General features: G+C 35.9%; 1 protein-coding gene across 1 annotated transcript in view; it reads right to left on the bottom strand.

Annotated features, from left to right (window-relative positions):
* The window catches only part of VPS50 (VPS50 subunit of EARP/GARPII complex), a 92480-nt gene that overhangs the window by 22674 nt on the left and 53319 nt on the right, over positions 1-16487 (bottom strand). Inside the window, exons 19-21 of the mRNA XM_065629367.1 lie at positions 10967-11085; positions 9358-9464; positions 2250-2371 (exon numbers count right to left, since the gene is read on the bottom strand). Coding sequence (XP_065485439.1) covers positions 2250-2371; positions 9358-9464; positions 10967-11085 — 348 coding nt within the window. The remainder of the gene's footprint in view (positions 1-2249; positions 2372-9357; positions 9465-10966; positions 11086-16487) is intronic.

The raw sequence follows: 16487 nt of genomic DNA, 5'->3' as shown, positions 1-16487 counted from the left end.
TTAAGGTAAGAACAAACAGAAAAAATACCCTGCTTAAAGGACAAAGTATATGTATATATTAAAAAATGTATTTGCAAGTTTAAGCCATTGAATTTCATTTTAAGAAATGTGCACCTGCACCACCAAGACTACACATCACACAATGTGCCACTAATTTTTTCTCTTTCTGCCTTTTAATTACTAACTTTCAATAGCTATCAGTAACTTTCACTTACTTATTCTATAATGGCGTATTTTTTCTAAAATATGGCAATTTCACATTTGAAACGTATCTGAATGAAAAGGAACATAAAAACAAACTTAAATTTCTGTAAAACATTAGATAACAAGAACTCCAGATTTATCAGGCAATTTACAGAATAATTTTACTCCTCACCAATTCTACACAACCCGTTATGATTAAAAGATAAAATAAAGTGTTTTCCATTAGAATGGCCAGTGGTTTACAAATCACTATCTTGTCAAAAAAAATTATAACTTGCCTCAAATTTATTCTGCTAAAGACTATTCTGTGGCATGTTCACGAATGTCTTACGCTTTAGTGAATAGATATTAAATATAGGCAATTCCAGTTAATTTCATGTTAGGTTGCTCCATAATTTGAGAAAAGAAGGAAAGGAAGCCTTAACTTGCATCCCATAAATTAAGAAGGTTTTGAAAGAGCAATTCTGGTTACAATGGTGTGCAACTTTTGGCAGTGAAGAATGCCAAATGCTGACTACATAGGATAATCATTCCGAAGAGGTCTGGAAAGAGCAAGGACTTAGCATTGTGACTGGACATAGAACTCAACGCATATATTTTAAATCCTTTGTTTTCACTGAACTGGCAAGGAACTCTATACAATTAATCACTCTCCTTATGTGTGTACTAACACACACACACAACATAAGCACAATATTCACAAATAATTTCAACCACTTACAGACGTTAAATTACCAGCATACTTTTAAGAATCCCATTTGATGTTATTTTGTAAATAAAAATAAAACAGGAACACTCTCAGTGGTCTAAATCACATACCATCACTCATCTCTACTTCCTAAAGGTTTATAAACACTGTGGGGAGCGAGGACATTTAAGCAGCATTACAAGAGGGTTTATTATATTCATAGACCCTTTGTAAGCATAATGTTTCCCATGGAAAATCATCGGTCAAAACAAGAATTAGGCACACTACAAGAACATCACAATTTTACCACCCGTCTGCTATAATGTTTACCTGCCTAGCACTGTGCTGTTCTCTGTCACAAGTACAGAGTGAGGAACTCAGTGTGAGCTTTAGAAACAAAAAATGGGAGGATCAAAAAAATTAAAATAAGTGCAACACAATGTGAATACCAGAGCAGCTGACTAAGCTAATGGAAATCAATTATCTTAACATAAAACAAAACAAAAAACACCCACCCATCTTCTAAACACAAACAAATTGCAAATGCATTTGTTCTGCCAAATAGAACAGCTCAAAACCATTTAGAGGTATACATTGAGCCTGAAAATCTATTACAATTTGCCAACAGATGATGATGAATTTGGAACCCCACAATATTATTACTAGTGAAGTAATTTAGGGGCCAAGAGAGGGGAAAATTGTTTTTACACATAGATTTTCATAAATGCTTTAAAACAATTCTGTTGAAAGTCAATCTATGTTATGCACAGGCATTGCCAACAAGCATTTATTTCAAGTACCTGATCACTCAGAGAAAACCTGTTTTCATTAATGCAATTAGTTTGACAGAAGAATGTTAGATAGGAAAATGTGTATTTCAAACCTCTTAAGCCTGAGTTACTACTTAACTTTCATGGCCCCCTTGTCCTCTTCCTTTTGCTATTCTTATTTAAGTTAGATAAATACATATAGGAAAATGAAATCAACTCCTACCCTCTAGGCTCCAAACCACCACCCTCCTTCCGCAGATTGCTCCTTCGCTCCTCACTTTCTCCTACTACTTCTAGGTATTTTATGTTGACTTTCCTCCCTTTCACACTACTGCTGGAACAAAAGTACAGAATCTATTCAAAACATAACAGGATTCATGCCCCAGTGATAATGATGCTCCCAGTGCTTATTCCCCTTGGTGCTGATCTAATCAGCCTTTTCTTACTCCTGCATTGAAATCCACTCTGTTGCCACTAATTTTTTCTGGGGATTATATATTAGGTAGTATTTTAAGTAAAGAGAACTGCTCTGCATTCTCATTCTGTGTGTACAGTGATACTTGGAAATGAATAATGTTTCTACCTACCATGTCATTTCGGCCAAAGAACGTATAGACTGCATACAGATAGTAATCGAAGAGCTGGGACATGAAGTGGATCACATCAAATGCAATTGGTTTCAGAATATTCATCATCTGCATGTATTTCCCTTAAAAATTAAACACAGAAGATCAGTTTCCTCAGCGTGTTACAAAGACAGTGCTGAGTTTGACAAACCCAAAACCAGCTTTACAAAGTTGATTAGTTAGCCCCGAATATTGATTAAGTACAACTAAGTAATATTTTAGAGATTGGGATGTTTAAAAACAAAGCTAAACATAATGATGAAGACACCTGAAATGCCTCAAGACTTCTCCAAATATGGATGTTAATTCATATCAAAATGTCTTGAATGATTCTTGGCCTTTTGGTATCAAATTCAAATGTTATCTAGAACCACTGAAGATTTTATGCATTAGTGTGCATTTATATGTGCACATATGGATATTTTTCAAGCAACAGAAAAGCACAGTGTAAAAATTATAAGCCCAAGAACGGATTTCATCCAACAACACTAGGAATAATGTGTTTCACATCAGCAACATAGCACTTCCTGCTCTTCTTCCTTTTTATCTTTGGATAAGAAAACCAAATAGTTTTAAGATGTATGTTTGAAATGTTTCTAGAGGGACAGACTGACAGAAAAATTGGATGCCGGGACCCTGGCACATCCAGGGAGAAGAATAATTCCTTCTCTTCCTTCTTGTTCTCTGATGTTGCACATGCAGCTTGATTAAATTTTTTTTTTTTTTTTTAATATTTCAGGACCTTTATCTATGTGTTAGTTAAGTCAAACCAATCATAGGATTTGGACGCAGAATGAAATTTTTCCCTAATAGGGCCTATAGTTTTTAGTTATTTTGTTTTTCGGCACAGGGCATGGCCCTTTTCATCGAGTCATACAAAAACTGCACTTAATGAAAACCTCAATATAGCAGCTACCGCATGTTTCCTGCTGACTAGCTCAAAAATGATGCTTGCCCTATAAGCATCTTAAAAACATAAAGAATATATAATAAGTTTTGGGTTATTATAGTGACATCAATTTTTGAACCAAAATGTAAATGCAGTCCGCCCAGCAGATCATTTAACAAATTGTCACATTCCGGACATGTTTTGATGTGACAGGTTGGAAAAAAATTATAATTACTAAAATAATTTCTTTTTCCTGTAGTCAGCAACACTGTTTTGCAAGTTAATGCTGTGCCCAGCAAACTAACTTAGTCATCAATACAGAAAATACTGGTTTATGCAGAGAAACTGAGTAACAGAAGAGAGTAAAAAGAGACAAAATTAGTTGTTTGTATGAGGCGGAGTTATGTGAATTTTTTTAAGCAACTACTTATGTAGGTTAGTAAAGATAACATTAAATTGATAAATACATGATACACGTACATACATGGTAAAATGACACAGCAGCATGGTAAGAATCAAGCAATAACCTGACATCGCTACTTTCCAGGTTTCCATCAAGCATAGACTCCCTGCCTGAATACCATGCACCTGTGTCTCAGCTTGCTAACACACAAGCATATATTATGTTATTTTCGGAGATTTGACAGAGATTGCAATACTTAATATTTGGCAGTTTAGTCCAATCATTAATTCTATGTGTAATTATCAGTGTTTTGATCTACAGCAATATGAACAAATTGTTGACTTAAAAAAAAATTCTACTTGTCTTCCAAAAGGGAAACCCAAATGCAGCTAATTCTAGCACAGCCAATATAGAAATTTTCAGTTGTTTGGGAAAGGATGGTACCCCACTCAAAGCAACTGTCACCTCCATATGTGCTATGTGAATATTCTGTATTGCCACAGCCTGATTTTTCCCACTTACTCTGTGATAAACACATATTTAAATTTGCCTGCAACCGTACACCATATAAGGGCAATGTATCACATTCTGGACAGTTAGATTTCCAAATATCTGTGCTGTTGGCATGAATATTTAAGGTAATCTCTGAGGCAGTATCTTATGCTTTTCCAAAGGGCTACATATTGCACACCGCTCAAGTGCTGTCCCTACAAAAATCTTCTGAAGCCAAGAACATTTCTCTATTACTACATCACTCAGCATCTTGACACAAGTGTTCCAAGAACATTTCCTCCTAGTTGCTCTAACAGGACGCCAACTTTTAACTCCTGTATATTGTTACCATTGCACTGAAGTTCGTATTTTGAGTGAGAAGGGGTATATGAGAACATTTCCAAACAGCATTAACAGCCCAAACTCACGCCATGCTGGAAACCTCCAGAAATACATGAAAACAGCACTTGGAGTTTCAACAACTCAAAGCAGCTTGACTTTCTAGAGGCTCTTCGATGGTAGCTAAAACTGCTGAAGATTTGCCAGGTTTCTTTTGAAGTATTATCTCCAACCCTTCTTTTGTCCTTAAAGACAGTAGATAGAGAGTGTTGCCTATCAGACTAATCTATATAAAAATTATCAGTAAAACCAAAAAGGTAAATAAAAACACAATCTCCTGAAAAATACATATTTGAGTTTTAGTATATCTGTGGTCATTAGTAAAATAATTTTCCAGGGAGTCTCACAGTTCCAAACATGCAGCTTACAATGACATACATTAGGAGCTAAAATGGCACTTTGAAGGAAAAAGTAAAAGCCCATTCTATTTATATGATTTTGAAAGACTGTATGATTTGGGGGTTTTTAAGCCATATGAGATTCTACACTATGTGACCAATCACTTCCTTCAGCTGCAAGACTTCTGCTGTGAGATTTGTCATCAGCACTATTATTTTCTTAAAAGTTAATGGGTGTTAAAGCAAGCAAAATCTAAGAGTTTCTTCCCAAGAAATGCTCACAACAAAAGCAAAAATGAGGCAAAAAGGTATTGAAAAAAAACAACCTAAGAAATAGTTTAATGGGTATTTCTTAAGTCAGACTGATGTTAATTAAAATAAGAAATCACCCAATCAATATATAAAGAGGCATGGCCATTAATTATTCTTGTGGATGTATAGAACTTAGATCAAAATATTCAATACATATTTAATACAGGTTCATTCTTCCTTCACATTTTAAGTCAATACACGATGGCTTGATAGAAAAAAATTAACCTTATAAATGAATCTCATAGTTACTTTATGGCAAAAAATAAATAATTACCTGGTTTGTTAACTTTAGGGAAAACCAGATCAATTGAACTGTTCACTTGAAATTCAAATTAAACAAAGTTATAGCAGCTCCCACTTCAGTTATACATAGCAACTCATTTTGGTAGTTTATAAATATTAAGCTACACTTTGTTTTATTCATCTAGCCTCCATACACAGCATACAACATACAGAAATAGTTCAAAATGGGTTATGAGCACTGTTACACTCATTCAGTGAGTACTACTACTTGCATAACATCCCTTCCTAAAAAGTGAGGCAACAATTTCTGTTGCTTTATTGGGCAATTTAAATCCACATCTTCATCTCACTCCAGATTTCCCTTTTTAAGCCTAGTTTCCTTTATGATTTGTTTTTAACTAAGATCAGTGAGTTGATCTAGATCTACCAAACATCATGCTGATGCAACATACAGGAGGTAGGGACGTCAGTGATGACATGCAGCAGGGACAAAAAACAGCTTAAGTACTCACATCCCTGCCACCAGAACAAATGTCTCTTAAAATAGAGCCATATTTTCAAGGAACAGAACTTCAAGAGAGTACAGGCTTTCTGTAGAGAGGACATACCTATAGTATGCCCTGTACTGTGCTAGGCCCCTGCTTATTTTTTGAGGCACCATATCGCTGGTCTTGCATATGCAATTCACTTAGTCCAACTTTATTGGAAAAACTAGACCCTTAGGCCACACTGGCAGCCTAGATCTCCTGTGCAGAGGGCAAGCAGCTCCAGAAAACAAGCGCTAAGGTATTTTTGCAATGACACACAGGCAAAGTAGCCAACAAACTATCATCTTCTGGAATTACCTGCCGTTCTGCATTGATAATGAAGGCAAGCGTCCCAGTTATACTCCTTGAAATTAGCATTAAGTACCATGGCACTTCCCCAGCCAAAAATCTGAGACAGTGTGAAACAAACTGGTGCCTTCCACAGCATCAGCAGAGACTGGCGCTAAACGAAGGGCACGTTCCACGGCAGTCCTGTCTGCTGGGGGAAAATCCAGAAGACTGGATCATACCTGGATGTCCTACAACCTGACTAGGACAAAGTCAAAGGGAAAAAACAGACCTATTCACTCAGGAAATTACATTAAGAGTTAGAAGTACCAAAAGTCTTGCCAAAACTAAACTTTCCAAAGATGGTAAAAATCAGAAGTTGTCCAATTACAGAAGACTACCAAAAGTGAACCAAACTGGGGGGACACGACAGGACAGAAATTGTAGACAAACAAGACAGCCCAAAGGCAAGAATAAATACTTTGCCTTGGTTTTAATTGGGAACAATGATACTGACAACAAGAAAAGTGAGGAGAACAGGGTGACTAATAGAACTGAACTGGCCACTTTCAGCCAGACAGAGAATGAGCTGGAAAAGACTTCAAAAACAGTCAAGCTACAGGACCAAAGGAATCAAGTCATAATAAAAAATGGCTGTGAAATCACCAGTCTGGCAATCAGTGTAATAACCTATATCTGCAATAAGCAGTGATGGCATGGGTTGTACCGCTACAATCGAAAAAACTGCAAATTCAAGAAGAACAATAGTCATCCAACAACTATTGATCCAGTGCATTATTTGCAGGAACCAGGACTTCAGATCAAGTTTTGAAGAAAGTATGGAACTGACAGAAGCAGAAAGATGGAAGCAAAATTAAGATTTTTTCAAAGTATTAAGATTTATTCAAAGTATTAATTTAACAATGTTGCACAGGAAACAAGCGAAGCTAGCGTTTTTTAAATAAAAAAGGGTTTAATGAAAGAGAAGTCAGAATGGAGTGTGTTGAAAAGGGAGGTATCTGGAAAAGCTACTAGTGGAGTTCCCAGCAACTGGCCTCTTCGTTATTGTTTTCATTAATGACTCTGGCACAAAACTAAAAGCATGATAATGGAAAAAAATAAGGAGGCACCATTACAACCGAAAAGCATCGACATAATGCACAGGAGGAACAGGAAGACCTTGATGACTCCTGTAATAGAAACTGGACGAAATTCAATAGTACAAAATGTAAAAGTCATGCACTTGGGGACCAATTAATTAAAAATATGCATCTTTCTAATATAAACTAGCAGCTCATCCCTTGGAAGAAACTGGGAAAGTGAAGGACCTGGCTGTACATACTCATTACAGATGGACTGAACTGCCAGTACAAGGAAGCTGTGAGGAACCCAAAGAGGTGCAAAACAGAGGCAACTGCTGACCAGGATGCTGCAATACAACAGGGGCCCAAAGCAGTGAGACCTCATCCAAAGTGTTGCACATGATTTTGGCAAGACTATAACAGAAGCAGAAAAAAATTGGTAAGAAAGTAGGGGATTATAAGCTTCTGGTGGGTAAATGCATAGGATATAAAAAAGCTTGGTACATTTAGTTTAGTAAATCAAAGACTGAGAAGAAACAGGATTGATTTCTGTAAGAACAGCGGGGCAGTATGCATCAAAGAACAAGATGATCTGTTAAACCTAAAAGTTTATTTTGGCATAAAATCAAGTGGGCAGAAAATAGGTGGATAATTTTTTTTTTTTTTTAACCACGAAGTTGATAAGGCTTCTCAAATAGAACTCCTATTAGATAGTGGTGGGAACAAAACAGAAGTATTCTCTAAGCTGGAGCTCAAAACAAGCATATTTACAGGCAGTACTAAATGACATGTTTTCCAGTAGCAGGGGCTGCAGGAGGTCCCTTTCCAACTCCATGTTCCAAATACCGCTATTATCAGTCATTACAGAAACAATATAAAACACTGCCAATAGCAGAAATATTGAAAATTAAATGTCATTCCAAAAGGGGGAAAAAGCATATGTATGAGATTTGCAAATAACGTTTAAGTTTGGGGTTATGGCCAGAATCCACAAATAAAGTAACTCTTTATGTAAAATCGGAAAACTAGGACTACAGCTCCAGCTGCTCTCACCCTGTGTTAGGGCAGGGGGGCAGGAGCAGCGGCTGAGGGAAGACCGAGTGGTTTGCCTGAAAGTGCCATGTGTGATTTCTAATTTCAATCCTAACTTTACTTAGAGCAAAACCTTATCTTAGAAGGTAGCAAACAAATCTCTCTAACCTAACTCACAGATCAACACCAGAAAAGTTACAACAGAATAATCTCAATTCTTATTTCAGGTTTGTATTGTAGATGCTCCAAGAGCAAAAGAAAAAAAAAAAAAAAAGGGCAAAAAAAGGTTTAAAAAAATCAATTTCTGATTCATATGCTGCCTTTTAAGACAGCAAAAGGTACTAACCAGATGTTGGAGTAGTCACTTTTAAAAACAGCTTACTCTGAAGTACCACAATCTTTCCAAGCACATAAATAAACATTGAAAACAAACTTTATTAATATAACATGTACAGAATTCTTCCCTCTTCTGCCTAACCTGGTAAATTTAGGTAGTCGCTTCTCCTTCTCTATAAATATAGGTCAAGTCAGTAGCAGAAAATTGCTTTTGTACAATTATCTAGATAAACAAATGGAAATCGCGATCACAAAAAAATCAATCCCATTACACCTAGAACTGGAGGGGAAGGTTTTCATAGAAAACTTTTGGCCAGAAAGGACCTCCAGAGGTCACCCAGTGCAACCTCCTGCTCAGAGCAGGTCTAAGAAAATGAGGTTTCTCAGGGGCTTGTCCAGTAGCGTCTTGATCACTTCTCCACTGTTTTGACATATTCAATATATTAGAGAAATAATCAACTGTTATTGGTTAAAATCAATATATGCATGCAGAATTATTTTCAAAGTAAAAATAACTCACAAGATATAACCAAATTTGTTCATTTAATTAAAAAATATTTTAGTCTAGTGCTTTATTTCTATTTTATAAAGATTTTCAAAGAGTGCAAATAGAGCCCAACTAGGTATGTTTTTAAAATCCTTAAAATTAATTTAACATATTTTATATAATCCATAGGTTTGCATTAAAATAAAAAACACGTATAAAATACTTCAATTGTTCTACGTACCAACAAGCCTTATTACATTCAGCGTAGTGTTTGTTAGGATAGGTGCATTCACTTTATTGAGGTTATAATCTGATCTCTTTCTGCTCCTCAGAGTTTCTCGAGAAACACTTTAAAGAAAACAAAATACACCAAATATGACTGCTTTTATATTCAAGGACATACACATAAAATTTAGCAGAAAATAAATCCTTCCTCCCCTCTTCTTTCACATAACAGTATGCCTTCCAGTATTTTATTTATGTCAAAGCATAACTGGTTTAAGATTTTAACATTTAAAGAGAGGAGTTTGGCCTAATTTACATAACATTGTGCTAGAGAAAGGAGTTTCTGAGTTGTAGTCCAAGGTTGGAGTTCTGCAGGCCTCTGTCTGGCCTCAGATATCATTTTAACTCAAGTTCATAGTTTATGGGGTAAAGAAAAAAAGAACAACAAAACAGGGGCAGACTCGTAAGCTACAGCTGAAAATGACTATCTGGAAATGGAAACAATTTTCGAGAACATGAAACTAAGATAACATTAAATTTTTCATAAATTGCAGTCCTGCGAGAATCAGGGAGTTTGACTTGTTGATCCTAATGGATACTTTCCAACTCGAGATATTCTATGATTCTCTAAGAGAAACCTTCTGCCAGCTGCCATACCTCAAAACGATATTCTTCCAAAAATTCAGAAAGCTTCAATTTCACAACACAAAGCTATGGACAGTGACTGTGGTTTGTTCCAATTAAGTAATTTTTATCAATATCTCCACCACTTCTTTGAAATGAAGTAGCTTATGTGACATATCTTATGAAACCATGCTAACAATATTTTATCCTTATGACTTATTTTGTGAAAAAAAAAAAATATTCCTCTGCTTTGACCCAAGTGATGGCTTCCTAGTTCTCCTGCAATCCTCTACATACATATAGTGCTAGCCTGCTTCACAAAGCCTGAACGGACATCCAAGCAGCACAGTGTCCTAGACAGAAATTTGTATTTCAGATTCTTTTAAAGGTTACAGAGTTGGATTTTGTTTATATGAACATAAATAAAGTATTTATACATATTTTTTCATCAAAATATAACATGCATATTCATGTGTGTATATTTATCTGTAGGTGTGTGTATACATATTTTTAAAGAAAGAGAGAATGTAAAATTCCAAATTACCACCTTCAAGTTACGGAAGAATTTATTTTTTTTTTAAATCTGGAAAAGTTTACTTTTGCTCTGCAAAAGCAGAAGCCCAACCTCAAGCCATTTGTCTGCAAACAACTGCTTTTGACACAACAGAAATTTATGTATGCACAACAGCAGTTGTAGAAGAACCTGCAGTTAACAACTAATGCTCAATAATCAGTTTTCCACTACCTGCTTCAGAGAGCCTTTATCCTCCTTCAAAATCTTGCTTTCCAAAGTTTCTTTCTGCAATAATGATGAGCAGTCTAATGGTCCTCCCCCTTCCGAAGATCTAAGTGCTGAGCCTTTCTAACTGTGCAGGTAGCATAAAGATTATTTGATTATTATTCCACTGTTGTAGTGTATAGATTAAACAGAAAATGAACTAATTAGAGTACTGAGATAAAAAGCCTGTAAATGAGACCAAGGACTGACACAGTCTACTTACCTTTTCGCAGGGGCATCTCCTGTCTGTTCATCCACATAATCTCTTTTCAACTCTTCAGGAACATCACTGTCGCTATCATACTCTTGATATGCACTTTTTTCTTGTTCATCTGATTCATACTGTCAAAAAAAAAGTCATTATTTTCCTTACAATATTGTCACTCGTTTAATGTACTATTTTGGTCACTTATTGGCTTTTACCTTGATCAGGATACAAAAAACTTTGCTGACTGAAAGGCTGCTGACAATGTTCACTAAAATGCAGCAGGCAAATTATACAAAGCCATTTGTGAGTACATTCCTAAACAAACTTCTTTTCTCAGATGTTGATTAAGAGTAAATATTCTCATCATCCAATTTCTTCCAGCTACTGATAACTTTTTTTTTTCCTTTCTTGTTGGTGTATCAAGCACCCACATATCTGAGCTTATCATTTGTTTTACAATCTGACAGAACTGTAATACAGCCTCAAAATGTATCCATATAGTGACAATAAACCGAAAAAACCTGGCACCACAAAATCCTGAATTATTAATGCAAGAGGACTAAACTATTGCTTCACAAAAATGCTTATTTATATCATACACATACACAAAACCAAAACCAAACAAACAAAAAACACAAAATAAAAAAGCCACTACCAACTTCCAATTGTTTGTAAAATTCATTTTAATACACTCCAAAGACATTTCTACCAGACAGTCTTTCAACCGCTGTCCTGGTTTTGGCTGGGACAGAGTTGATTTTCTTCCTAACAGCTGGTATAGTGCTGTGTTTTGGATTTGGTATGAGAAGAATGTTGGTAATACACTGATGTTTTGGTTGTTGCCAAGCAATGTTTATACCAAGTCAAGGACTTTCCAGGGAGGAGGCTGGAGATGCACAAGAAGCTGGGAGGGGACACAGCTGGGACAGCTGACCCGGACTGGCCAAAGGGATATTCCATACCATATGATGTCAAGCTCAGTATATAAACTCGGGGAAGCTGGCTGGGGTGGTGATCCCTGCTCGGGGACAGGCTGAGCAACAGTTGGAGGGTGGCAAGCAATTGCATTGTGCATCACTTGTTTTGTATGTTCTTTTTATTATTATTACTATTATTATTATTTTCCTTTCTGTCCTATTAAACTGTCCTTATCTTAACCCACGAGTTTCACTTTTTTTTCCAATTCTCTTCCCCATCCCACTTGGCAGGGTGTGAGTGAATGGCTGCATGGTGTTTAGCTGCCTGCCGGGTTAAACAACAACAACCACAAAAATATTTCTCATGACTACTATTACCGTGTAATTTTTTTTTTCTCACTGATTTTTCTGCACTTATTTTCTTCAACTGTATGCTGTTCTATCTACATCAACAGCAAGAAGAGTAACTTTGTATATATCTGTATGTTCTATAAACATAAACTTTGGAAATGGAACAAACAGAAACTGCAGAGCAAGCAAGGAACAGGATTCTGCAATGCGAATTAGATACTTTTCCTCATAGAGGAAAATAAAAACTACAACACAACCCAAAAAACATACTGCACTATATTATTCTAAGAAACATTCTAAAGATAAAACTCAGCTGTATCAGTGGAATAAATCAGTGGGGGCTACATAAAAAGTATTTTATTTTTCTTTTTTTGTTTGTTTGTTTCCCTTGCTTTCTCAGAAAACTTCATTACATGTCTAGGGCATGCTTGGATTTATCTGTGTGTGCTGGTTCTTGGTTTTGCTTTGAAACATGCAGCTTCCTTTATCTAGTTAAAGACACAAAATCCAGATATTTGAAATATTTATCTAATTATCAGCGAAACAATTCCTCTTTGATGGAAGAAAGCCTCAAGCACCATTTGTTTCATTTGTCACAAATGCCACAAATTGTTCCAGAATAATGCTATGAAAAATATGAATGTATAGATAAATTAACCATGTACACCTGCCTTGAGACATGCCTTTTTATACTGAGGAACAACATTTGATCTTAATTGCATCTTTTGAAAAATAAGAAGCTTAAGCAGTTATAGACAACTACTGACTCCAAACACCCAGCTGATTTTTTAATTTTCTGAAACAGTTTCACTCTGTTCAATTGTTGAATTGCATTTCAAAGATCGTAAGAGAATTATTTTCAATTCAAGGATGGAAGATTTGAGCTTAACAAGTGATGTCTGGAAAAAATGAGCAACACAGACCACAACATATATAATACCATATAGGATTTCCATGGTAGACATGCATCATTATTGCTAGACTGTGAGTTACGTGGAGAAATACTATTCACAAACACAGATAATACAGGGGGTTCTTTATAATTATGAAGCCATATATACATATTAAAAGTGTACAGTTGGGATTTTTAATTAACAAAAAAACCCCCCACACCTGAAATTTGCAATCTTTTTCTAGTCCAATTAAATGCAGCATTTAATGTCAATCTCTTTTTCAAGTGTTTGAGGTTGCCCTGTAATATAGGTACTTTTTCACAGTGTAAATTTCTTAACCCAGAAAAGATTAAAATAAATACTTGATGCTCTGCAACATAACCCTTTTTCCTGAATACCTACACAACTATTACAGCATTAAGTATATCCATCAGGCTCCAGAATGCACTTGCACTTGAAGAGAGACCACAATACTTTTCCTTTTAACTTTCCCTTGACGTGTACGCTGCTCTGAAGTCATTTTATCCAAGGAGTCAACAATGACACATACAACAAAGACAGTCTGGTTCCAGGATCCTTGAGAAATGGCAAGGATTTAAAGGATACAACCGCTCTCCAGAGGGGAAAACCAAGAAAGACAGACTAAGGCAATGCCAGTCTCTCGATCATCCCAAATTAACTAAGAAATACATTTTTTCAGTCATGCATGGCAATGCCTGGCCCCAGCCTCAAGCTGTGGAGGCTTTTAAAGCCTCACACTACAAAAGCTGTATATTATCATAGTGGGAAGCCCACAGTACAGACAAATTCAAAGCAAACAGAAAAGCTCAGATAGAAAAAAAAAGAATGTAGTATGAGACACAGACTAAAAAGAAATGTTCTGATCATTAGTATTCACAGGTAAAATTTCTGCCTCGTGAACATTTCAGACAAAGGAAAGCTATAATGAAAGCAGCTCAGTTTATTTCAAAAATGAGCCGAGTTCAGGCTTGATTAAGGACAAACAGAGTCATAGTTTAACAAACTTGGCTGGAACACTAGCATGGAGAATTACCACCAGTTATTAAGCATTAATATATAATAAATGACATGCTGATTCAATTAAAATCCAGTGATAGTAAAATGATAAACTGACTACAAATTGTTAACTACAATTCATATTGATATATGAATCTGACAGTTGACATCTTAACTGTCTTAACATCATAGATTAAGATAATTTTGAGAATTCTTTTTTTCTTTTTTTACATGGAAGAATACTTTATTAAGTCTCCTCAACCTAATGCTATTAATGAGCTGGAAAAGTTATTTAATGAGACAAAAATATCTGCATTTTAAATTATGAAGTAATTCTCAACTGTTAAACAGTGGCCTCAACCTGAAGAGACGTTATAAATCCATTTTGAATATGCAGTCTCCAGTAAAACTTTCAAGTGCTAAAAGGAATCCAGATCTCTTGTAGCAACCATCAGTTCACACGTGCTTAGGCAATCAGCCCAAAGGAATCCACAGAACAGTGATCAGATATACTGAAGTTGAAGAGTGTTACAAACCTGTAAGTTAACTGTATCGCAACAAAAATATTTTAGGGAGCTACAGAAAAGGGGCATAAGGCTTTTCAGTGAAGCTCAAGACAGAGAGCTGAGGTGTCTGGATCCAGAAGCCCCATTTCAGTTGTCCAGAACTGCAACAGCTACGCTGTTGAAAAGACTTTAAATTCTCAAAAGAAATCCTGACACTTCTTAGCATCCTACAGATCATTCGACAAGTAAATCAATTGCTTGTGTCCTTGTCATTCAATCTCTTGAAATGTTCTGGGAACATGTCTGCATTGTCTGGAAACAAAATTTTGCAACCTCCATCTGAAATAATTTGAATTTTAAGTGCTAAAACGTGCCTCCGCCTTAACTGGTCAGTCAAGAAACAGAAAACCTTTGTAGAAATTTTATCCCACAGTACCTAAGCAAGTTATTTCTGTTTCTATGTAAAAGATTATCAAATAGGTGTAACTTTTATTTAAAAATAAAAAAGAAAAAAAAATGGAGAAGGAAGATGAAAAATGTGAAAAAGGAATGTAGGATGGTCACCTGGAGAGTATACTCACTGGGGTCACAAGAAACCTTGGTTCTAATACTAGTCAGGTTACACATCCTGTACAACTACTGACAAGTTAATTAACCTATTCTGTGCCTCAGTTCTCTTGGTAAATGTGCATAATACTTCCCTGGCTCACAAAGCTTTTGGAAAGGATTTTATCCTTCCAGTGACTGAGTTAACAGCCAAATACACTGATGGAAACCAAGTGGCTTCTTAGCATTGTGGGACACCCTTGTCTGCACTCTCAGTATGATTCTTTAGATTTACTTCTCATCTTTAAATACTAAAAACAGTTAGTTCCCATTTTCCAATTGATTAAACTCAAGTTACCACACAGAACAAACTTGTTTATATACAGCGTTGCTAGAAACATGTCAAACAAAAGAAATATTCACCACAACTGATTTCCACAAGGAGGGAAGAAAAATCATAAGCATCTTCCTCCATAAGCAATTTACATGGAACAAACTGAAACTTAAAATCACATTTCAGTTTAAAAAAAAGTTCTATACACTATTCATAAGTTCTCTAAATACCACTATATTTAAGGTTAAAAAATATATATTTTGGATGACTGTAAATCTAACCTATATTTCACAAGAAAAATGCATAAGTCATCATATCATTGGTCTTTCAGTTTTTCCACATAGAACATTCTGCCCCTCTGGCACCAAAAGAAAGTCAAAATTCATTATAGCTCTTCAATAGGCACAAAAACAGATTTTATCAATTTAAAATATACTAAAGTTTCACTATTATAATAAAGAACACTAAATTGGCAGACAGCTTTGAAAAAGGAGGACAGTGCAGCCAGTCTTGAAAGCTTCTGACAATGCATGAGCCTACCAAATGGGACACTGTTCAAAATTAAAGATGAGGAAATCGCAACATGGACTTTGCTACTGGTGTAACACATCAGCTTACTGGTAATTCATGGGATCACGATGCCCTGTAGCCCGTTCCAAGACTGAACTGCCAAGGCAGTCGCTCTCAGCCCCACCAGAGATGGCAACATGGCATCCTGACAGTGATCTACCAGACCCCCATCTCCGCCATGGCGCTTTCAGCGACAGCAGCACCTACATGCAAAGCAGGAGGCAAACCCTTTACTAACGAACTAACGCTTACTAATGCTTCAGCTCTGTCTGGGATGGAGCCTCACACACCTTCAAAAAATCAGACACCACTGAAGAGCCAGTATGAACACAGTAACCTTTACATACAGATTCTTTTTCCAATGGCCAGACACAGAATAAAAAGACATTTTTACCTAGGATG

Source organism: Caloenas nicobarica, chromosome 2, assembly GCF_036013445.1.
Source record: "Caloenas nicobarica isolate bCalNic1 chromosome 2, bCalNic1.hap1, whole genome shotgun sequence".
Lineage (NCBI taxonomy): Eukaryota > Metazoa > Chordata > Aves > Columbiformes > Columbidae > Caloenas > Caloenas nicobarica.
This window is presented reverse-complemented; position numbering and strand designations above follow the sequence as displayed.